Genomic DNA, 23,506 nt, shown 5'->3' with positions numbered 1-23,506 from the left:
TATAATTAACATTCAATTAACAGCACCAGTTGAAGTACTTTAGTGTTGTTTTTTTCCTGAGGAAGTAATGAGTGATTCTCTTCTAGTGGCTTTATACTTCTGGAAAGGCCAGCAAAGTCCCCAATTCAGACTCTTGCTCCCACATCAGCTGATTCACTCCAAATCCTCAAAGAGCAATCTCCTTATATAATTTTCTCTTTTCCACAGTGGTCACAGTTCTCTAGCCATATAATAAAAACCATGCAAATCTGAGTTTGCTTACAGTAAAGACAGGCTTATTTGAATAGGGGGACCAATGTTCATTCACATCAGTGCAAATGGAGCTTGATGTGCTGTTTTTCGATGTGACTTTAGCTGAGCTGCAATCAGCAGAGGCTACGATACAGATTGCTATACTTCCAGGTCTGATTTGTGACAACTGTGGCATCTAATTGTGCCCTCAGTTCTAGATTTAGCAGCTTCTCTAGCTTTATTCTTTTGGCCAGCCACTGAATATGATTTTATGTACTCTTAGCAATCAGCACATTTAATCTGGATTTTCTTTTTTATTCAGGATTCAAAATGTAACCCCACAAATTTCAGATAAAGTCTAAAACAGATTTTCTGTGATTTATACACATCAGTGAGAAATATAGGATTGCATGTATATCTTTATACACACACACACAAACACACACACACACACACACAGGGACTCTATGTGCATACATACAAACGTCCTCCCAAATTGTTTTTTCTTTGATAGGTTTGATAACAATGTAAAATCATATATTCTAAAAGGTTTCTAATGCACATTACCATCATAACAATATAAATAATTAGTACTTATCACTAGGCTAACTTAGAAAGGATTCCAACATTCATTTTAAAACCCCTTTAGGGCTTCCCTGGTGGCGCAGTGGTTGAGAGTCCGCCTGCAGATGCAGGGGACACGGGTTCGTGCCCCGGTCCAGGAAGATCTCACATGCCGTGGAGTGTCTGGGCCCGTGAGCCATGGCCACTGAGCCTGCACGTCCGGAGCCTGTGCTCCGCAATGGGAGAGGCCACAACAGTGAGAGGCCCGCGTACCGCAAAAAAAAAAAAAAAAAAAACCCTTTAAAATTTTCTTGCTTTTTATCAAGGATTCTGCAGAATTAAAAATAATGTTTACTTTATTATCTTTAGCTTGCATATTTTTATGTTGATTTCAGAAAATTGTGGCCATTTTCCACAGTCCATTTGCCTAGAGCCTTGGATGCTATTGAAATATTTTTATTTTTCACAGGTATTACTTAACTTCTGGGATGTATACATATCAGTGATGAATGAGTTAAATTTTCCAATGTTTAGGTGCTGGATGAAATCGCTTTCAGTTGCTAGAAAATGGACCAGAAATTTGCACTACAAAGGTCTCTCCTTGAATTGCTGCTTTACCATTCTCTTCTCTATCATTAAATCTTAGATGGAAAATTTCTCAACATGGGAGAAATTAGACTTTAAATTTCCACTTTATGTTTCCACATTAGGAAGCTGAGGGTAAAGAGGAACAGGAAATGGAAGCAGAGAACATTAAGAATGCAGAGAAAAATAAGTCATGTGATTCTATCAAAATGATGATGACACTGGGAGTCATTCAATTAGGTCTCCATGTTAAGAATAATCTGGTTTTTGTTTCCCAATTTTAGAAAAAAAGAGATAAGAGACAACAATAAAAAGTGTAGAGTTGGGGTTTAGTTAAGGAAAAAAAGGGAAGGGAGGAAAGGGGAGGCCCCCCCTTACCACTCCAAAGGAAACACTGCCTATTCTACACATACCTACTGTCATAGAGTGAGGGAGGCAGGGCTCTGCAAAAGTCTCCATCAGAGACCGCGACAGTGAAGTAGGAGAGCAAGGATGTTTTCCAAAGTTTCTCATTAGTAAGGGCTAAAACAAATAGGGTTGGTCCTCCATTTACCAGGAAACTAAATAAATTACATTATGTCATTCCCTGAAACACTCTGATAACCAAGCTTCCTTTTTATTTCAAAGTGGAACTTCTGTATCACAACAGGGGGGAAAAACAGTCTGTATTACAATTTTGACATTTTCATCTGTTTATTTTTCTTTGAGTGGGCATTTCTATCCATCATTAGCTCACAAAAACTAGCATACGTAGAACTGAAAATCACATAAGGAAGCAACAAAAGAATAACAACAATAATAGTTCCAACAATGTAAGTGGCACTTGGTCATTTTTATGGATGTAAATATTGAGGTATTAAAATGGTAGAAAAGAGCAGGAAAGAGGCTTTCGTCCAAGATGGACCATTTTAAAGGTAGCCTATCATGGGACTTAGCACTGGTAGAGACCTGGAAAGGGCTCCCAAGGTGAAATGCATCATCACTTCCAGCCTCCAAAACAGGCTGTAAGTTAAGCCCAGCTTTTGTCTTTTGAATCATTGGTAAGGATGTTTTTGGTCTCTTAGCTACTCTCTCAGCAAATCAACCCTCTAATATTTAATGAGCAATGAATATATGGAGAACAAAGTAATCTTAAGATGGGGATGAGAAACGGTATTTCTTTGTTTTTATTTCTTCCTGTTGTCTCTGCTACCTCATCTTTTCCCCACCTAAATAGAGCCACAAAAAAAAAAAATCAAAAGTACTTTTGTTCACAGGATTCCTAGTTTATGGCCAGGGCCATCCTTGGGATACTTTTTGCATAATCCTGATATAATACATTGTATCTGGCACTGAAATCAATTGGTTACTAGTCTACATAAACTCTATTCTATACAAATATTAGCAAGGGGAGCAATCTGGAATATATCATAGCAATGAACAAGTTAGAGATCATCTGCTAATATGTCAGAATGCATAGGCAATAGCCTGATGGAGTGGTCACGGGCATCACATGGGACAGCATATGTGAAAGGACTCTACATGACAAAGCACTTTGGACATCAAGGTCATTATTATTATTGTTATTATGGTATAGTAACTGATACAGTTTGGGGAAAATAAACCCCAAGAAGGCAAAAGCTCTGGTCAGATTAAATACAAAGAATCATTTCCTCTCCATGTCTAACAGTTGGCACTTGGCAATGATAATGAAATGTGTGGAGAGACACATCTTGGGCCTATAAAATAGAAACTTGAATATACAAATATATATTATGAAGTATGGTAGGATACAAATTGATGTAAAAATATGCTTTGCTTTCCCTGTTTCATGATTTTAAAAAGCATAAAATTTTGTGTTGTTGGATGTTGAAGCAGAGTTAGTAAACCCTTTTGGTTATGTTTTAAGAATGTTTTCACAGTCTATGTTACTACAGTGTTGGTATCTTACTTGTTGAATAGCTTTCTGAAATATTTAGCACTCAACCAAAAATAACTAAACATTAATACAGATCATTCTAGTAATATGTTTAGTTATATTTTGGGGGGTAGTAAAAATGGAGTGATGAGAGTAGAAATTCAAGAAGATTTGCTAGTTAGCCCATTTTGAATGAAGTGTTTGAGATAGTCAAGTAATCCTGGTGGGAAGGATGTCCATATCTTCCTTGTGAATTAGGAAATGGCCTGAGGCTTTAGCTGTAGGAGGTACTGTAGGATGATGGTAAGTCAGGAAGAGATTCCTTTCCTGCCCCCAGGCCAACTAGTTACTGTGGCAAGACCCTTGTACCCAGAAAGCATTTCTTGGGTCAGTGTTTGACAATCAACCATTCTTCAAGATGGTGGAGATGCTCAGGTTCAACAGACAGCAGAGTCAATAACCTTGCCTCATGAGACCAAATCCCAGGGCTTTTGGAAGTTACTCACTGTCCAAGAATCCTGGGCAACTATCCTGAAGGATAATCTTCCCATTTCTTAGGTCACTCTTGTCATGTTACTGGCCTTTATTTCAATTCCAGTTAGATTATAAAGTGCAGTATGAAATGTTGAACCTTCAGAAAGAACGTAATGAGCACAACTACCCTCCACGAAATCCCAAGTTCAAATTACTGGCAGAATCACCGTCCATATCTGAGAATGTACAGAAACTTGATCATCATTGTTGTTGCCTTTATCATCACCAGCATCAGCATCATTAGCATCACAGTTGCAGTATCATGATCATGTCAAGTGGTGTGGCAAGGTCAGAAAAGCCAACATCAAGACACTGTCCAGTTTGGGTGTGTAAATATTATCCTGTGTTTCTTGGCCCATTTAGCAAACACTTTCTTTTCAGTGATAAACCTATGCCCCCCATATGGGGCGTGTTCATGGAGAAAATATTCATCACATTCGTCTCTTCCTTGTTCATAGTAATGGTAGGGGACTTTTCTATACCCTTCTGTCCTAGAAAAGAAATAAAGAAAAGGAGAGAAAGACTGAGATGAAGAATGAAGTATTCATTTACAAGACTCCATTATGTGCCCAGTAAATGCATTTACTTGCAAACCCATGCATGATTCTTGTCCATGAACTCAGTTAAAAGCTATTATACATAAAAGCTTTTAGGAAGACATACCAGATCCTTAGTGCTTTAATAAATCAAATAAAACTTATATATCACACCAATTACATGCAAAAATACAGCTATCCTTTGAAGGAGGAAATGGTGTATAATGGAAACAAACTTTGGATAACCTGATTGCTCTTGCAGAGCTTGAAGAAGCTTAGTGATTTTTCAGAGTAAGATATTTGGTTCATCTGTGCTCCATTATGCTTATAGTTAGGGTAGAAATATTTGATTATGAAGATTGTGGCTTAGTTACCATTTTGAAAATATGATTAAAACACTCTCTGAATTATATTGTGCCAATTGTTGGTAGGGAAATATATTTCATTACCTTCATGAAGCATGGAACGTTTGTTTTATTATCTACTTAGAAACGATCCCACCAGCAGGAATATACTGTGGATAAACATACCCATTTTAAATAAGGATCTGGCAGATTACTCACTTAGTAGTGAAATATAATTTCCAGGAATTCTCATTAAGGTATCAGCTTCTCTGAGGCTTCAGGACATTTTGTCCTTCAAGATCAAATACAACCATTGAGTAGATAGCCATCTATCAACCATTAGAGCAACAGAAATGACAAACCTGCTTTGTAAATTAAATAACCACTGAACTTGTTCTGTATTTCCAAGCCACAAGTCCCTGATATGCCTCAGACTAAGGGAAAAATGTTCCTTCTGACATTTGACATTAGACTGTGGTAAATATTTTTCTTTTTTATCATCCCTAAAAGTCACAACTTGATGCACTGACAGTAAAATGTCATGTCAGCAAAGAATGCTGGGAAATAATTGTTGCTTTATCTGTTTCTCAGATTTATGATATTAAAATGAATTGTGAAATTTTGACAACATATCAGAATTGGAGATGCATAAAAATAATTTCCTGTGATCTTACTTGCAATAGGTGTCATTTATCATCCCGTAGACGTGAATGCCATAACAGGCATCCATGGCAAGAATGAAGGTAAACCAACCCGTGCTGAGATAAGAGCCAGACTGGACTCTGTAGGCGGAACAAAAACAAACAATGACAAACAAAACAAAACAACACAGAAGACATACACAGAGCAACAGCAAAGTGTGATGAGAAACGGGCAACATTTTTATCAAAAACATAGTCCTTGTTATCAGGAAAAAGCATAAGGAAACTTGACAATCTGTCAAAGATAAACACTTATTTCGAATTATCTCTGAATAATTTATAGGCATGCTCTCACTCTTAGTACCTTAAGCCTAAAAGCTATGTTGTATGGAAGAGAAGCCAAATGGTGAATATCTGGAATTAAATAACCCTGCTCCCTTCAGGTGAAAAACAATTTATTTGATTTCCCATAAGACACAAATTAGTACTGTATATCAGAGGACAGGTTTTCTAAAGTTGCTTGGAGCCCTGATGGGAGCTGAGTGATAATGGTGTTATATTACTTACCTGGACATGTCACTTTCTCTGAGGCTTGCTAAGTGAAAATTGGATGCAGTGCAGGTGAATGACTTGGTCTGTGAAAGCATCTGAAAAGTTTTCCTTCACTGTTTTCCAGGCATCGTGAGACAAGACTTTTCCTTTGTAAGACCTATCGTACCAATCTCTTTAATACACTGTTATTGAACACCACATCTACTCTGTGCCCCTCACCATTGTAGGTGCCGTGGATGCAGTAATTATCACAAAAACCAAGGCTTTTGTCTTCCTGCAGGCCAGAGGATTGGATCTGGAGGTGACTATATTATAAAGGTTGATCAGGGAAGGCCTTTTTGATAACAGAAGCAAAGATCTGGGAAAAAAGGGGGTGGGAGAGAGTGAATGGGAAGAAACCGTGTAAGCCATACTGGAAAGGCAGCCTCACGTGGATAGCCTTTCAACGCCCTCTTGGTCACATAAGAGTGGGCCTTGGGCCCGGAACACTTCCTTACCAAGGAGTTCTCACAGCCTGTGCTGGACTTATCACCCTGTGTGTGAGTATCTTTCTCTGTTTCACAGTCAAGTTGTACGCGTTTGCTTAAATGTCATATGGCACATGGCTAACCTCACTGCTATATCCATCTCCTTTAAAAAGGGGTTGGGGTCTTTTGTTCTGTGGCACAAGAGGGTTGCATGCAGGCCAAGAGCCTGTGTCAGCTGCTGGGAGGGACCTGCTGGCTGTGGGGGACCGATGCCCACTATTAGAGCTGACCTTGCTCTATCTCTTCTCTGTGTGAGGATAGCATTTTTTCTATCCAGTGCTTGACTGTGCTGTGTTTTCTTTTGTGACTCCAATACCAAAATACAGTGGGCAGAAGTGTTTGGACTTCTACTCCTGGTGATAAGACACAGATGCCCCTTGCTCAACAGACCGTATGAGAGAAGAGTGTCCCAGGAAGTGTTCCATATCACAAATATGAGGAGTGTGCTTGGTATGTTTAAGGAAGAGGTGGGAAGTACAGTAGCTGAAGGGGGAGAGTAATTAGATAAGTGCTGATTGGAGGATTCTGTCAAGTTCCAAATGGTTCAAGGGACTATTTGATCTTCATATTTGTCTTTAGCCAAGACAACCCAATCCATCCAAAACAGATGACTGCCTATCTGCTGAAAACTTTCCCCATAGGGGCATCTGGGTCACCCAGGTTGTTTGGCAACTGAGTAGCACCACTGTCTTAAAAAGTCTATGTTTCCTATCTTCCATCTAGATGTCTTGGTAAACTAGAACATGGCCAGCTCTTCTCCTCCAAACCAACACTTCACCACTGGTACAGAACTCCAGCCAGTAGGTGTTCCCACTGACGTCCAATATCCTTGCTGCAGTTCTCCAGGACCAAGCCATCAGTGTGCTACAATTAGGACCCTGAATCCTTTGATTCCTTTTTTTAATTTTTTAAAATATTTTTTAAAGAAGATGTTGGGGGTAGGAGTTTATTAATTAATTTATTTATTTTTGCTGTGTTGGGTCTTCACTTCTGTGAGAGGGCTTTCTCTAGTTGTGGCAAGCGGGGGCCAGTCTTCATTGCGGTGCGCGGGCCTCTCACTATCGCGGCCTCTCTTGTTGCGGAGCACAGGCTCCAGACGCGCAGGCTCAGTAGTTGTGGCTCAGGGGCCTAGCCGCTCCGCGGCATGTGGGATCCTCCCAGACCAGGGCTCGAACCCGTGTCCCCTGAATTAGCAGGCAGATTCTCAACCACTGCGCCACCAGGGAAGCCCTGATTCCTCTTTTTTAATCAGGCACCACTTGGTATCAAATCACTTAAAACAGGCAAGCATTTCAGACTCACAGTGGGGGTTGATAACTGGATTTTTAACCTTTATTTTCATCGACTTGGTTGATTTGGAAGGAGAAACAGACCCAGAGCATTTATATCTACCCCCTCTGCCTATTTGTCACTGAGTCTGAAATGCCGCTATGTAAATTGACTTCCTTTGTATCTCCTGGTGTGTCTTCTAAATGGAAAACATTCCAGAAGCAAGATCCCACTAAGTTACATGCACTCTCCTCTGTGATAGGAACACTAGCAGCAGCATGGGTTAGGAGCAGGTGCCAAATGGGTGGGAAGACACAGCACAGGGAGGGGAAGACACAAAAGAGCAAAAGCTGGCTTAGAATAGAATGGAACCTGCAGTCAATCCTGCATTCTGGGGTCCGAGGAGGAGCAGCGATGAAGGGACCTGCTTAAAGCACCATCTGCTTAAAAAGTCATTTGAAAATTGGGAGAGATCAGAAGAACAGAGTCTTAACTAAAAGCTCCCGAATCGAAACTAGAAATTTTATCTATGTACTGATTCTTTCCCGTTATTATTCCTGCTGAATTGTATTTTTCCCCCTCTTCTTGCCTTTTCCTTCTACTTTTTCTACCTTCCAATCCTCTCTATCCTTCTTCATTACTAGGCTGACCAAGCACTAGTAGAGATCACTAAAAATTACAGCATCTATTTGCACATGATGAGAAAAGACAGGTCTCACATATTCACCCATTTATTCATTTTTTTCAAGAAACATTCATTGTTATCCTATTATATGCCACTGACTCTGCTAGGAGCTGGTGATGAATATGGGATTTTTTTTTTTTTTTTTTTTTTTTTTTTTGCAGTACACGGGCCTCTCACTGTTGTGGCCTCTCCCGTTGTGGAGCACAGGCTCCGGACACGCAGGCTCAGCAGCCATGGCTCATGGGCCCAGCCGCTCCGTGGCATGTGGGATCTTCCCGGACCGGGACACTAACCTGTGTCCCCTGCATCGGCAGGCGGACTCTCAACCACTGCGCCACCAGGGAAGCCCGGGATATTTTCTTAAAGAGCACACGGTCTAGTGGAGGGAGGCACACATGTTATCACAATTAGTCACAATCAGTGTAACAAAGTGGAGTTTCAGAGTCAGTACCAAGTGCAGTACAGAAGTGAGGATGTCTTGTTTCCCATTCCAGCTGTGCCCCTACTCAAATGTCAAGCTTTGGACAACTTATTTGGCCTCTTTGGGTCATCTTTGTTTCCTTGTCTCTAAAGTGAGATAGTTCAACTAGTCCTATCTAAGGTTTCTTCTAACTTTAAAATCAAGTGATTCTGCAATCATCACCTTCAGTGGTCAATCTGTTTTATTCTTTAGCCATTTGGCAGTTCCATGTTCCATGTGTGTTGGATGGGTAATTAACAAGCATATTAATTGATCAGGTCACATTTAATGCACACTTGTGTGATGGGCATGCCACTAAATGCCTGGGGTGTATATAGAAAGGGTATACAGTTTACCTGGCAATGGTAGTGGCTACAGTCACTAAATTTTGGAGGGAAAAGGTCCATGTTTTCCTCTTTCACATGATTGCTCATGGAAGGTGTTGGAATGGCTAAGACCAAAGGCACAGCCATAGCATTGAAGGTAAAGCTTAATTTGAGTGAGAAAAAAATCCAAATTAGGGCAAATTGTTTTTCTTTTTATGCATTTTTCCAGGAGCCAGCCCCTCCACGGAGTTGCTGTCAAGGATCAAAATAATATTAGAGCCCTGGAATAAAGGGGGGATCACTTGTGTGACATGTGGACCCCTCCTCTGCAAAATAAGCTCCCCTGGCTCACTCTGATCCAGCCCAGATATTCATGTCTGAGAGTTCAACTGCCAAGCTTTCAGAACAGAACCCCATAGGGTACAACTGTCAAAGTGATTTCTCTACATATTTATCTTCTCTTTACCACAGGAAAAGAGGGTCAGGAATTTCAGGGTTTGGCATCTGGTCAAAGATCTTTCCATCTCACCACCTAATAAGGACATTTTTACATTTCTGATATTGATTACTTTTAAGCCTAACCTAATTTATTTTGTTCTGGATTATTCTGGATAGACATCATAATAATTAGCTCAAAAGCTCTTCAAGCAAACTGTGTTGCATTTGATTCAGACTGGGAGGTTCATACTGCCCAAGTGCCCTGTCCTACAAACAGCACTTAATTAGACAGTTGCATTTTTTCCCTGGTGTCTCTGATATATTTGGGATGTGGCACCATGTGAGGTTTCCTACCCATAATACTTGCTGGGGCTAGGAAAGTGGTTTCTTCTCAAAATACTCAGAGCTAATGTCCATATAACGATACTTGCAGTGGAATAATGGCAGCTGCTGGATTAATACAGGAATTCTTCTGAAAAAATGCCCTGATGATCTGGGTCCCTAAGGGAATTCACTGGCTTGGATGGCACTGTATCTGGGAATTCTTGTAGCTGCACCATTTCTAAACTCTCCTGCTGTGTGGGTGTACTAGAAAGGAGGAAGTATAAATTATACACCCTAGTAGACCTTTGCAGGTTCAATAAAAACAATAACAAAAAGACTTGAGCTGATGTACATGAAGTTGTTTATGCTTTTCAGCTTAGAGAGATCTAGTGATAACCATCAGATGCCTTAAAAAATTCTAAAAGGTTCTCCTCTGGGACCAAATATTGTCTTGTAATTTGTCACTCATGCACGCAACACTATGTACCAGCTGGCCATCAGCCATGGCACTTTTTATACCTTCCACATTTGGGGATCGATAAAAACAGTTATTGTCATCTACAAATAAACAATCAAGATTCCCATAGGGAAGATAAGAGAATTTAAGCCCCTAACTCAGTGCAATAGGAAAGCTTAAATTACTGCAGCAGAATAATGAGCTATGCAGGGGAAAATAAAGGCAGGAGTGTTAAAAGGAAGCTATCAATCATTTGTTTCCACCAGCCAAGCTTTGCATCCCACTGCTCCTTGGTAATCAAAATAGTTACCACTTGGAAACAACTTAAATTTACTTGCTCATCTCTTGGAAAAATGATGCTGTCAACATCTTGATGTAGCACATGCTTGAAGGCATATCATTTAAAATATGATCTTTCATCTAGTTTATTACCAATAAAATATAAGCTACCATGCCCCTTGATGTTTACCCCTGTTCTTTGATGTCTAAAGGCCATCACATGGCCACAGGGATTCGTTGTCTGTCATGCTGGCCTTATGTTTATCAGTCTTAATATTTGTGGCTGTCAGCATCCTTCATTCACCTGCACGCTTGCTTCTGAGCATGCTCCCTCACCTTCTCCTTTCCGGAAACATATTATGAAGCATTTCTTTCCTATTGCCTGGCAAGCTGAAACTTTCTAGTGAGTGACATTTCCCTGTGGGATAATTTCAGGGGAGGAACTGAGGAAACAGAAATGGTTACTTTTCAAAAGAAAACTGAATTACATTGAACTTATTAGCTATTCACAGGATGCTCTAATTATTGAGCACGATTAGCTCAATGACTTGGGCTCTAAACTCAAGAAGCTTATACTTTGATGGGCAAAATAATAGCACTTTCTCTATATTATGATTTTTTAATCTTGGCCTATTTTATTTATTTTTATTTATTTATTATTATTATTATTATTTTTGCGGTACGCAGGCATCTCACTGCTGTGGCTTCTCCTGTTGCGGAGCACAGGCTCTGGACGCGCAGGCTCAGTGGCCATGGCTCACGGGCCCAGCCGCTCTGCAGCATGTGGGATCTTCCCGGACCGGGGCACAATCCCGTGTCCCCTGCATCGGCAGGCGGACTCTCAACCACTGCACCACCAGGGAAGCCCTCGGCCTATTTTAAATGAGACAGTTCTCTGTTGTGGGGTATGTCCTGTGTAATAAGTTCTCTTTCACATTTCACCAGATTCCTCTCTGTTCCAAGCTCCCCTGAGCCCAAAGAGGGCAGTAGACTTCTTGACTCCCTGGTGTATAGTCTTTGGCTCAGGGGGGTTTGCCATGGGGATGTCTCTGACCCCAAATGCAGGCTCTCCAGGCTCTCCTTATCTACAGTTCCCTCTCTGGCTTCTCACTGTCCCACTGGCTTTCCTCACCAGCCAAGCATCTTACTTCCTTCTCCTTCTTGACAAGTCTATCTGAAGCCATTCAGGTTTGCTCAATACTGAATTATTATCTTATCTTTCAACACAGCCCTAAGAATCAGCAAATTCACTTGGCCTGAACCCAAAGGGCAGGTCGTAGCCTGCAATGGGGAACGTACAATGAGGAAGGGAAACAAGTGTCAAGGAACAAGGATGAGGAGTCCAGTTGCCTCCATCTCTGTGCCTGCCTCTTCTTCATGGAATGGTTCCTTTGGGGGCCTTTGGTCCTACTGTTTCTAATTCATTTCTTCCATAAGCTAATGCAAACAAGGCCTGGGGCATTCCAAGCAAAAATTTCAAAAACATAATAATCATTTATTAAAGCCCAGAGAAGATCCAGACCCTCCCAACAATGGAGATTTATTGGACAGCACAATATTGGCAGCAGTTTCTGAAATCTGCTATACTCGGGAGCAAAAAGGAAGTTTTATAAAAGAATTAATCAACACTTCATGTCTTGTTTTAACACTACTGGATCTCAGTTCTCTCATCAATATACTACACTGGCAGGATAAATAAAAATAGAAATTAAGTTTCCATATACCTTCCTAGGGAGACGGAATACCTGACAGAATACAGATTATTCAATTAAAAACATTCTTCCCCCATTTTTTTCCAAAAGTACATGGATAATGAAAGAATACATTTAAACAAAGAGACTGGCCAAGAAAAACAGCTGGTGATTATCAGTAGCACCTTGGGATTCAATCTAATATTGTGAACCAGTCTAATGAAAGCAGAGCTCAAAGTGTGGAAGCAATTTCAGCTGTCCCCAAGTCATATATTTTTGTATGTCATTCGACAGTCGGGAGCTATGGTAATACTCTGGAGTTTGCCCATTGTATTAACACTGTATATTTGTACTATCTGTCAATGGGACATGCCCAGCAAATCTTTAGGCAGCAACAACTTTCTGCAAATCAGGCAGCAGAACTCCCCAACTTGGCTTGAATCATTTGCAAATGGACATAAACTTTTCAAATGGATAAAAACATCATACTGTGGATGATTCCTAAGAGAATGCACCAAATGAAAGGAATCTAGGCCTGGAAAATAATGAAAAATAGACCACGGGTAAATGGAGAAAGCCATAAATCTTAGAGGACTGTACTACCATCCCAATCCGCTGATGCAAAATGCCTGTGCTAATCAGTAGGCTCTTGGACTGTAAATATAACAAATAATTTTCTTGCTGTAGAATCAACAGGACTCTACGACTAGTGATGAATGCAATGAAATTGTACAAAATGAGCATAATAAGAAATGACTGTGTTCTTTTCAAAATGTACATTTAAAAGTAAAATGGTATAGCTCCCAAAGATATGATTTATGACTGCTGTAGAAATAGCAGATACCACTCACAAAAATTACTTTTTTCATTCATCTCAGAAATTAAAAGGTTATTTTGCTCTTACCCTTGGGCTTTAAAGCCCTCTCAATTGGAAAAGTTGATTTCTGGGGTTTCATTCAATTTCTTAAATGAACAATGGAACCTCAGGAATGGCAAGGATGGATAGTGGAGATCTCTTTGGGCAACTTCATTAAGGCAGGACTGGTTCCATAACCATTCAGTATTGGCTGAATTGTATCCCCTCCAAATTCATGTTTAAGCCCTAACCCCCCATTGTGATGGTGTATCGAGATGGGGCCTTTGAGAGGTAATTAGTCATGAAGGTAGGGCCCTACTGATGGGATTACTGCCCTTATGTGAAGAGAAAGAGACACCAGAGCTCTGTCCTTTCATGCTATATGAGGACATAGCAAGAAGGCTACAAGCCAGAAGGAGAGTTCTCACCAGAAACTGACCATGTTGGCATCTTGATCTTGGACCACCAGCTTCCAAAACTATCTGAAAATGAATTTCTGTTGTTTAAGCCACCCAGTGTATGGTATTTTGTTCCAGCAGCCCAAGCAGACTAAGGCAATGGGTATTTCTCAGGGCCCTCCCCTGACAAACCTGACCTCCCACTGTATTTTCCAGGACTTCTCTTCCTGAACTCCCATGTCTAGTCACATGGGTCTATTTATGACTCCTTAGCACATCTTGTATGTGTCAGCCTCTGTCTTTTTTTCCCTTGACTTGTGTACATGTTCCTTCTTCCTGAAATGCTCTCCCCATGACTTCTCCTGTTTCTAATCTTATAAAGCTTTGATTCCCTCGTCCTTTCAAGAAAGATTCGTTGAGTGCACTGTAGGTGTGAGGCACTGCGCCAGGCACTGGAAAGACCAAGTTGCCCCTGATCTCAAATCAGGGTCAAGGCAGGGAGACAGACTCGATGACTATTTTCAAAAATAGGGTTATCAAGGGGGTAATTCCCCTGTGAGTGCTATGAGAGTACTGGGGGAAGAGCAACAGATGCTGCTGGAGGGAATTGGGGAAGGTAGGAGTTGAGAACTGAGCTGCAGCTCAGGCTGCAGGCTATGGAAGCACACCAGGCAGAAAAAGGAGCAGAAGGAGAGCCTTTCAGGCAGAGGGAATGGGCTGTGCAGTTGCACTTGAGGAATGAGACTAACGGGAATACAGAGTAGCTCTGATCCGTCCTCTAATCTGGAAGAAACCTCAAAGCATCATCAGTGCTTAATTTCCATAATAAATTATCGGTTAGAGACCGAATGCATAGGTAACACTGACTTATTTTTTTTCCTTACATTATATTTTGAAATATTAGAGATATCTTGACGTTCTGTATAGCTAGTTGTTTCAGCTAAAGGAAATTTATGGATCTGGAGAAAAGTATCTGGGGGAAAATTGGCAGAATTATATATTTTCTTCCTTGTTAAATTCTTCATTAATTCAGAACTGAGAAAAGTGTTAACAATATATGACTAAGAATAAAAACAATTAAAAAATGTGTGAGGCTATTGGAGGTACCCAGTGGTGTTCATCTGTGTTATAAACTAAGTTACAAGGCAGAAGCAAACTCATCTAATTTCCACATAGTCTCCAAGTGGACTTCCTCAGTACACACCTGAAGGCTCACAACCTGTTCCACTTAAAAGGGAAACAGTTTTTACAAAAACATTTAAATTACTGAGTTTGCTTTTTTTGTTTTGTTTTTTTAATTGGAAATGAAAATGGATACCACTGCTGCTTTAAGGACATGAACCCTTTGAAATACCTTCCTGGTCTAGAAATGCTGAGCTACATGACTTCCATAGTAACATCTCCTTTACCCAGTGAAGCTTCTGGGACAACGGATTACACTATGTACACTAACATCTAATCTCCACTCTGAGTAACTGTTGCCTTCCCTGGATCTCCGGTTTTCCTAAATGGCCCACAATTTTGAGGACATGAGGTATTATGGATAGTCTGTGTGGGTTCTAGTTTCAGACTATTCAAGCTGCCATAGAGGCCCTTGTCTCAACAACAATAGATTTTCTGTCAACTTTCCTGTGATAGATTGTATTGATCGTCCCCTCCTTGAACATGGCTTGCTCACGCCTCAGTAACTTTCCTGCCTTACGACTTTAGGCTTGGCCAAATGACTTACTTTGACCCATGGACCATAAGTAGAAGTGAACATTGAGACAGTTCTCAGTGGAGATTTTAAGAAGTGTCACATGGTTCCCATTTCTTACACTTCTTCCCTCCATCATGAGAACAACACATCCCAGGTAGAGGGTGCTCCTTCAGCCTGGGTCCCATGACGCAGATATGAGCCCAAAACTAGAGCCAAGTTCAGCTAACCTAGCAGAGCTATAGCTCATCACAGACCTGTGAATAGTAAATAAATGTTCTTGTAAGCCACTGAGTTTTAGGGTTATTTGATACGCAGCAAAAAGCTAAGTAAACTTTTTTTGACAAATAATAACTGCTATTATTTATGGAGCATTTATATGTACTAGGCATTGTACCAAGAGCTGTACATAGGTCATTGTATTTAATTCTCACAACAACCCCTTCCTATAGGGAGTATTAATATCCCCACTATACAAATGAAGGTTTGGGGAGATATAACATACTTGCCCAAAGACAGTCATATCAGAGAACTCAGGTTCTTAACTAAGTTCTTTCTTGGTTACCATCATTCTCAGTATTGCCTGAGGAGGTATCACATGTCTGATAGAGCAGTCATCAAAAGACCTCAATGCTTCTGGTTCTATTGTTAACTCTCTAGGCAGTCTTGAACATGTTGCTTCTTCTAGGGCCACATTTTCTTTTTTCTTTTTGGTGGCAGAATAAGAGGATTGGCCTAGGTAGGCTTAAGGTCTTTCATCACTAAAGTTCTATAATTGTAGTTATAGTAACATAATCCATGTTAGAGAGATTATAAATGTCTAGCTGTATTTTTGGCACAGAGTTATTATCACCACTTTATAGATTTGTGTTTATAGCCTTACCATTCAAAACACTTTTTAGAATTTCAGCCATGGTCATGTTCAAACAATAGCTTTAGGCCACTGATGTAGATATGTACATCAACTTTAAAAAGAAATAAAGGGTATGTATGTCAATCCCAATATCCCAATCCATCCCACCCCCCTTTCCCCCCTTGATATCCACACGTTTGTACTCTACGTCTGTGTCTCTATTTCTGCTTTGCAAATAAGTTCATCTATACCATTTTCTAGATTCCACATATACGTGTTAATATACGATATTTGTTTTTCTCTTTCTGACTTCTCTCTGTATGACAGTTTCTATATATACACTACTATGTATAAAATAGATAGCTAATGAGAACACACTGTTCAGCACAGGAAACTCTACTTAATGTACTGTGGTGACCTAAATGAGAAGGAAATCCAAGGAAGAGGGGATATACGTATACGTGTGGCTGATTCACTTTGCTGTACAACAGAAACTAACACAACATTGTAAAGCAACTATACTCTAATTAAAAAAAAAAAAGAAACGAAAGAAAGGAGGAAAGGTTGAAGGGAAGGAGGGAGGGAGGAAGGGGTAAGTCCTGAAAATAAAGATCAAGTTCCTAGATTTACTTCATTCCCCAGGCATGGCTTCCTTTCAGCCCTTAGGTTCTGCAACCTTTTAATAAATTCTCCTCTTCGGCTTGTGTCAGCTGAAGGAGGCATCTGTTCCTTGCAACCAAAGATTTGAAGTTGGATTGGTTGACCTCCAAGATCCTTTCTAACATAATGTCTATTTAATACTCTAGGTATAATTAGGGGCTTTGCTTCTACTGAATCCTTAATTCTTATTAACAATCACTATCTGATCTGATCCAAGTTCTATACTTAGGCTTAAATAAGTTACTTCTTTCTAACTTACCCTTCAACTTATCTTGAAATCATGCCCTTCCTAAATTGATGTGGTCTTCAGTATTCTGAATGCTAATCACCTGTCTCTACCTAAGGCATAGGTGCCTGTTCCCTGCTAACCTGATAAAGGTAAATAAAGGAAGGTTTTGGCTTTCTCTCCTAGTTCTCTTATCAGCAATTCCCTCTGCATATAATTCCCTTAAGACTAAGGAGAAAAAAAAAAAGGAAAGATTGTAATCAGGTAGGAGAATATCTAAATAGAAAAAAGACTTTTTCCTGCTACTTTAAGTTTTTAGAAGAGAAAAGAAAGGACTCACTCTCCCTTAGCTTTTTTTTTTTTTTTTTTGTGGTACTTGGGCCTCTCACTGTTGTGGTCTCTCCCGTTGCGGAACACAGGCTCCAGACGCGCAGGCTCAGTGGCCATGGCTCACCGGCCTAGCTGCTCCGTGGCATGTGGGATCTTCCTGGACCGGGGCTCGAACCCATGTACCCTGTATCGTCAGGCGGACTCTCAACCACTGCGCCACCAGGGAAGCCCTCCCTTAGCTTTTTGACTTAACTGGAAATTGAGTTAAACCAAGCTTTTCCTTTAGAAATAGTTCTAGCACAGAATCAGACTCAAACTTGCTTCTGACAAAAATGAGCCCTTGTTGACATACAGCATTATATTAGTTTCAGGTGTACAACATAATGCTTGACGTTTGTATGTATATATTTCGAAATGATCACCACAATAAGTCTAGTTATCATTCGTCACCACACATAGTTTCAGAATTTAAAAAATAATTTTTATTTATTTTTTTTTTTTTTTATTTTTTTTTTATTTTTTTTATTTTTTGCTTTATCACAAACTTAACAACTGAAAAGGATTAAGACAGGATTTAACAAGGATTTAAGACAGAGACTTGAGGTGGTTTCACCCCATTGAAGGAGAATTGGGTATCCATGCTTGATGCTAAGGTCTCCAGTATCACTGGGATCATCATTAAACCAGCTTCGTCCAGAGCCAAGCAGCCAGCTATACATAAAACTGAAATTTAAAAAATACAAAGCAGCACTGACCTTCTTCTGATTAAGAAAGACCAATTTTGCTGCCACTTCCTGCCTATCTGAATCTATTATCGCTATTCTGAGTTACATGGCTCAATAAATCCTGAAATAATTTATTTTGAGGGGAATATTTATTTTCAATAGGAAAAGCTAAGCTGTACCCCCATCATCCCCATCTATTAAAGTTGTTTTTATTTGGCTCACTAAAGATAATTCAATCAGAAGGATAATTCAATTAGAAAAGGTCAGAAGTAACAACTGACATATGGGTCTTCAGGGACTGAGAATTTTAGTCTCCAACTTAGAGAAGGAGGTTTTATTTGTCATTTTTCCAATAGGCTGAGATTCATTGACTACCTTATACACAATACTTTTGCCAAATTATAGGCTATCATCAATGTGTCAAACAGACACTTATCTAGTTCTTCTACTCCAGTACCAGCTGATTCCTAAGAGGGGCATCTGTCTGTGCCAGAAGAACACCCGAATTCAGGTGACTTAGTGATTGAATCTTGCTTGAAACAGTCAAAGCTAATGGAGTCTCACCTATTAAACAAGCTGATTGTCCACTAAGGTAGAATGTTATTCCAATTTAATTCTGCCCAGGAATTTTAGTCCTAAGAAATCCATAGTTCTCTCTATTCTTGAGATGGGATAGGGTTTGAAAGCTATCCAGATTTTCCAGTTGAGCTAGATTCCTTGCCTAGTGAAGCAAAGAATTTCTTTCATGGATGTATGTCTTCCCATAGCGTTGATACACAGGTTGGCTGGCAATCTGGGGAAAGGACCTGTGTGTTTGTTGCTTACAGTAAATCTGTACCTGTGAAGTCCTTCTGTGCACACCCTCCCCATACCAAAACTTCTCCTGTACTAGGTCCTTTTATCTAAGGACGATATTTCTGATCAGAGATAAGGAATGGCAATAATTCCATTCTTCCAATCAGAAGAGATAACTTTCATGTGACTCTGGAATTCTTCTAGCCCAGTAATTACTTTTCTTATTGAAGTATAGTTGATATGCAATATTGTGTTAGTTTCAGGTGTACAGCATAGTGATTCAGTTTTTTGCAAATTATATATATTCCATTATACAATGACTATTACAAGGTGATTACAAGATAATGGGTATAATCCCCTGTGCAATAGAGTATATCATTGTTGCTTATTTATTTGATATACAGTAGTTTGTATCTGTTAATCCCTTACCCCTAATTTGCCCCTCCCCCCTTCCCTCTCCTCTTTGGTAATTAAAAATTTGTTTTCTATGTCTGTGAGTCAGTTTCTGTTTTGTATATACATTAAGCCCAGTAATATTGTTGATCCAGAGTAGACAAAATTTCATAAAGTGGGAACTAGAACACAGAGCAAAAGCAATATATCTTAGAAGATGCCAGGAGAAATGCAGAATAGAACTTAGAAAATTCCTCTTATTTGAGAGCATCTGACTGAAATGTGAGAATGTTGTTCTCTCCCCAGATTTTCCTACATTGCAACAGTCACAAAATGGCAGAAATCTCCACGCCTAGCTATAAAAATGAGAAGGACACAGGAAAACAGTTGAGAAGATCCTCTGCCTTGCATCTTTGCTTTCACCAGCTGGTGATAACAGTTTATGCCCATGTCTCTGACTAAAGGGGCTGCAAAGAAGTGACGAGAAGATTTACTGAACTCTGAAGCCTGTTGAACAGCAACAGCAAATGAACAGAATTGCTCCTATTTTTGGAGCCCTTGGATTGGATTTTCTTCATTCCTCCTCTCTTCCCCTTACCTCTGCTTAGTCTTAAGTGTCCATAATCATGCCAAGAGGATGAAAAGAAATACATCGTTGTTTTTTGTAGAGGGGAAATATGAGGCATGAAATTTTGTGAAAGCTTCACCCCAAAATAAGAAAGTAGGTTGAAGGAAGCTGCCTTCCTTCCTTATGAACCAGTTAAAGGGAACTGGTGAGTGATGCCAACCAGCTCCCTCCCCATCTTTGCAGCCACAATCCTTGTGCTCCTAGGCTGAATATTCTAGACCCTTCCACCATTTTTCCACCCTGGAAAAACTCTTTACTGTCATCAGAGGCCCAAATCTCTGATGTGATGATTGTGATTCCACAATCCTATTCCTTCTCCCAGAGGCATCTTTCTTCCTATGCAGTACTGGGATCCCACTCTTTACACCCAGAGCCCTGGCTCCACTTCCCAGCCATAGCCCTGATCCCACTCTCCCTAGAGGCATTGTTTCCATCCTCTGCACCTTTTCCCAAGCTCCATTTACCACCACTGCTACTGATAATGGATTCTGATTCTATTGTCCTGGGAGTATAGTCTGGGTATTTGTACTTAATAAAAATTTTTAAAAAGGGGGCTTCCCTGGTGGCGCAGTGGTTGAGAGTCCATCTGCCGATGCAGGGGGCACGGGTTCGTGCCCTGGTCCGGGAAGATCCCACATGCTGCGGAAAGGCTGGGCCCGTGAGCCATGGCCGCTGAGCCTGTGAGCCATGGCCGCTGAGCCTGCGCGTCCAGAGCCTGTGCTCCGCAATGGGATAGGCCACAACAGTGAGAGGCCCGCATACCGTAAAAAAAAAAAAAAAAAAAAAAATTTCCTGGGTGACTATAATGCGATATGTGTAGCCAGGGTTGAAAATCACTGCTATAAATGCTTGTTAGGTTTGAGGATTCTATTAGAAGATGAGTTCCACTTTATTATGAATTAAATTAGCTTTTGAGGATTGGCCTGAGAATCTAACCACTGTTTTAAAATTTGTTTCTTTAGGAAAATATGTCCCAATTTATAAATAGCTGACTTGCAAACTGACTGGAAACTTGCCAGTGAAGGAATGCTGGTAAGCAAAGGTATCCTGACTTTTTTTGAAAAGTTTATTTATTTAATTAAAGTATAATTGACTAGTATAGTTGATTTACAATATTACATTAATTTCAGGTATACAGCATAATGATTCAATATTTTATAGATTATACTCCATTTAAACTTATTACAAAATGATGGCTATATTTCCCTGTGCTGTACAATACATCCTTGTTGCTTATCTATTTAATACACAGTAGTTTGTATTTCTTTTTTTTATCTTTTTTTTTGTTGTTGTTCTACACGGGCCTCTCACTGTTGTGGCCTCTCCCGCTGTGGAGCACAGGGTCCGGACGTGCAGGCTCAGTGACCATGGCTCACAGGCCCAGCTGCTCCGCGGCACGTGGGATCTTCCCAGACCGGGGCATGAACCCGTGCCCCCTGTATCAGCAGGCGGACTCTCAACCACTGCACCACCAGGGAAGCCCAGTAGTTTGTATCTCTTAATCTCATACCCCTGTCTTGCCCCTCCCTTCTTCCCTTTCCCCACTGGTAACCACTAATTTGTTTTCCATATCTGTAAGTTTCCTTCTATTTTTTTAGATACACTCATTTGTTTTATTTTTTAGATTCCACATATAAATGATAACATACAGTATTTGTCTTTCTGTGTCTGAGTTACTTCACTAAGCTTAATACCCTCCAGGTCTATCCATGTTGTTGCAAACGGCAAAATTTCATTCTTTTTTATGGGTTGAATAATATTCCATTGTGTGTATATAAATGTATCCCACCTTAATAACTATGTCTGGCACACATTAGGCACTCAATTTGTCCAACTTAGTTGAATAATTTTTAGAATGCAGTCTGTTCCTAAGTAGAAATTGGTAACATTTTCCCCCCAAGGAAGTTTAAACAGTTTACCAGTGTTTTCTCATTGATGATGTAACAGAGGTAGTTACTGATATATCTAAGGATATACCACATGTCAGAGATACAACCCAAATCACCATGCAAAATTTGGTAAACCTCACATGTACCCCTTGTATCCATTTACCTCCAGAATCAGGTTTTCCCCCAGCTTTACTGAGATATCAATGACACATAACATATGAAAGTTTAAGGTGTACAATGTAATGATTAGGTACATGTACACACTGCAAAACGATGACCACAATATGGTTAGCTAACATTTCCATCCCTTCAGGCTATTACAATTTGTGTGTGTGTGCACACGTATGCGTGTGTGTTTTGATAACATTTAAGACTTATTCTCTCAAAATTTTTCAGGTATATAATATGGTATTGTTAGTTATAGTCACCATGTTGTGCATTAGAATCCCAGCTCTTAATCTTATAGTTGAGATAGAATCAAATTTTAAAATCCTTTTTTTAGTCAGTTGACCCACAGTTCAGCCAAAATTCTGATTTCATCTATCAGGATTGAAATGTGCTCTGTATTTTTTATAAATAACAAATCATAGCACAGCGGTGGCCATATATGGCATGCCAAAGAAAGGAGAATAAACAAAGATGGGGCTCCAAAAGGTGGGAAGATGTGTTTTTGTAATTTATTGGACCCACAGTAGACATATCAACATCAAGAGGTGTATTCACTGTTAAATTCCTGAAATCGTGAGGTAAAATATCAATTTACCTAAGTTAATTTCAGTCTTTTGAATTTTTCACTGCAAAGCAAACTCTCAGAAAATTGTCATTTGTACCTTCCTGAAGTTATAAAGCACATGCTTAATGGAATCTTGTGGCAATTAATGTCTTATGTCATTCTACAGGCACAGGGAAGTCTCTTTCCTCCCTGCTTTTGGCTGCCATCATGCACCCCTCTTGTCACTGTTGCCTCCAGTTTTGCAATCAACAAAGTCCAGAAAGTGACATTTGCATACTGGCCCCGTAGGAAAGCTTCCTCAGTCTTCCTGTCAGCACAAAGCTCATTCAATTATGTTTGGCCTCAGAAGTGCCGTTTTATTTATCAGAAGGCCACTTTCCAGTTTTTAAATGGCTCTGGACCTGCCACTTCCTTGAGCAACCCTAACTGTAAGAGCATTTGCCATTCACCTCAGGCTGTGCTTGTAGCTAGCAATCATCCATAACTAGTATGCTGCTAACAGGATTAATGCATGAGAGACAGTGCCCAGCCTTATTGAGAAGCCTTTCTAAAACAAGCTGGCAGCTGCTGATTTGCACATTGCAAGAGAAGAAAACCTAAGTGCTCGGAACTGTGGTGCTGTGAGTACTGTTTCCTTCCATTCATAGCTTGAGAATTAATGGTGATATTAACGCAGCCAAGAAAGATGTCAGATAGTAGATGGCTCCAGCTGCCAAATTATCTTGTTAAATTTATTTGTTTGGATGATGGCTTCATGATTCTCCAGGATATGTGCATCACCCTCGACTCCACCCTCTTCCTCATCCTTTGTGTCCCGTTAGTTACTGGGTTGTGTTAACTCTTCACGTTACCTCTCACATCTGTTTCTTTCTATCCCTCTAGTACTTTAAAACCCTGGGTAACAAGGTGGCTTGGGTGTAGGCTTCAGATTAGGACAGTCACCCATTGTGGTACATCTATGAAACCTGTGTACAGATTTAACAG

The 23,506-nt window shown here is 40.1% G+C and overlaps 1 protein-coding gene across 1 annotated transcript in view; it reads right to left on the bottom strand.

The window, feature by feature from the left end:
* Positions 1–4,115: 4,115 nt before the first annotated feature.
* The window catches only part of ST6GALNAC3 (ST6 N-acetylgalactosaminide alpha-2,6-sialyltransferase 3), a gene marked incomplete at both ends in the record, with an annotated part of 218,846 nt that continues 199,455 nt past the window's right edge, over positions 4,116–23,506 (bottom strand). The window contains 2 exons of the mRNA XM_079728490.1: positions 4,116–4,302; positions 5,366–5,473. Of these exons, the coding sequence (XP_079584616.1) occupies positions 4,116–4,302; positions 5,366–5,473 (295 nt within the window). The remainder of the gene's footprint in view (positions 4,303–5,365; positions 5,474–23,506) is intronic.

The sequence above is a fragment of the Hyperoodon ampullatus genome (genome assembly GCF_949752795.1).
Source record: "Hyperoodon ampullatus genome assembly, chromosome: 2".
Taxonomy (NCBI): Eukaryota; Metazoa; Chordata; class Mammalia; order Artiodactyla; family Ziphiidae; genus Hyperoodon; species Hyperoodon ampullatus.
The sequence above is the reverse complement of the archived record's forward strand: the minus strand, read 5'-3'. Positions and strand labels throughout refer to the sequence as shown.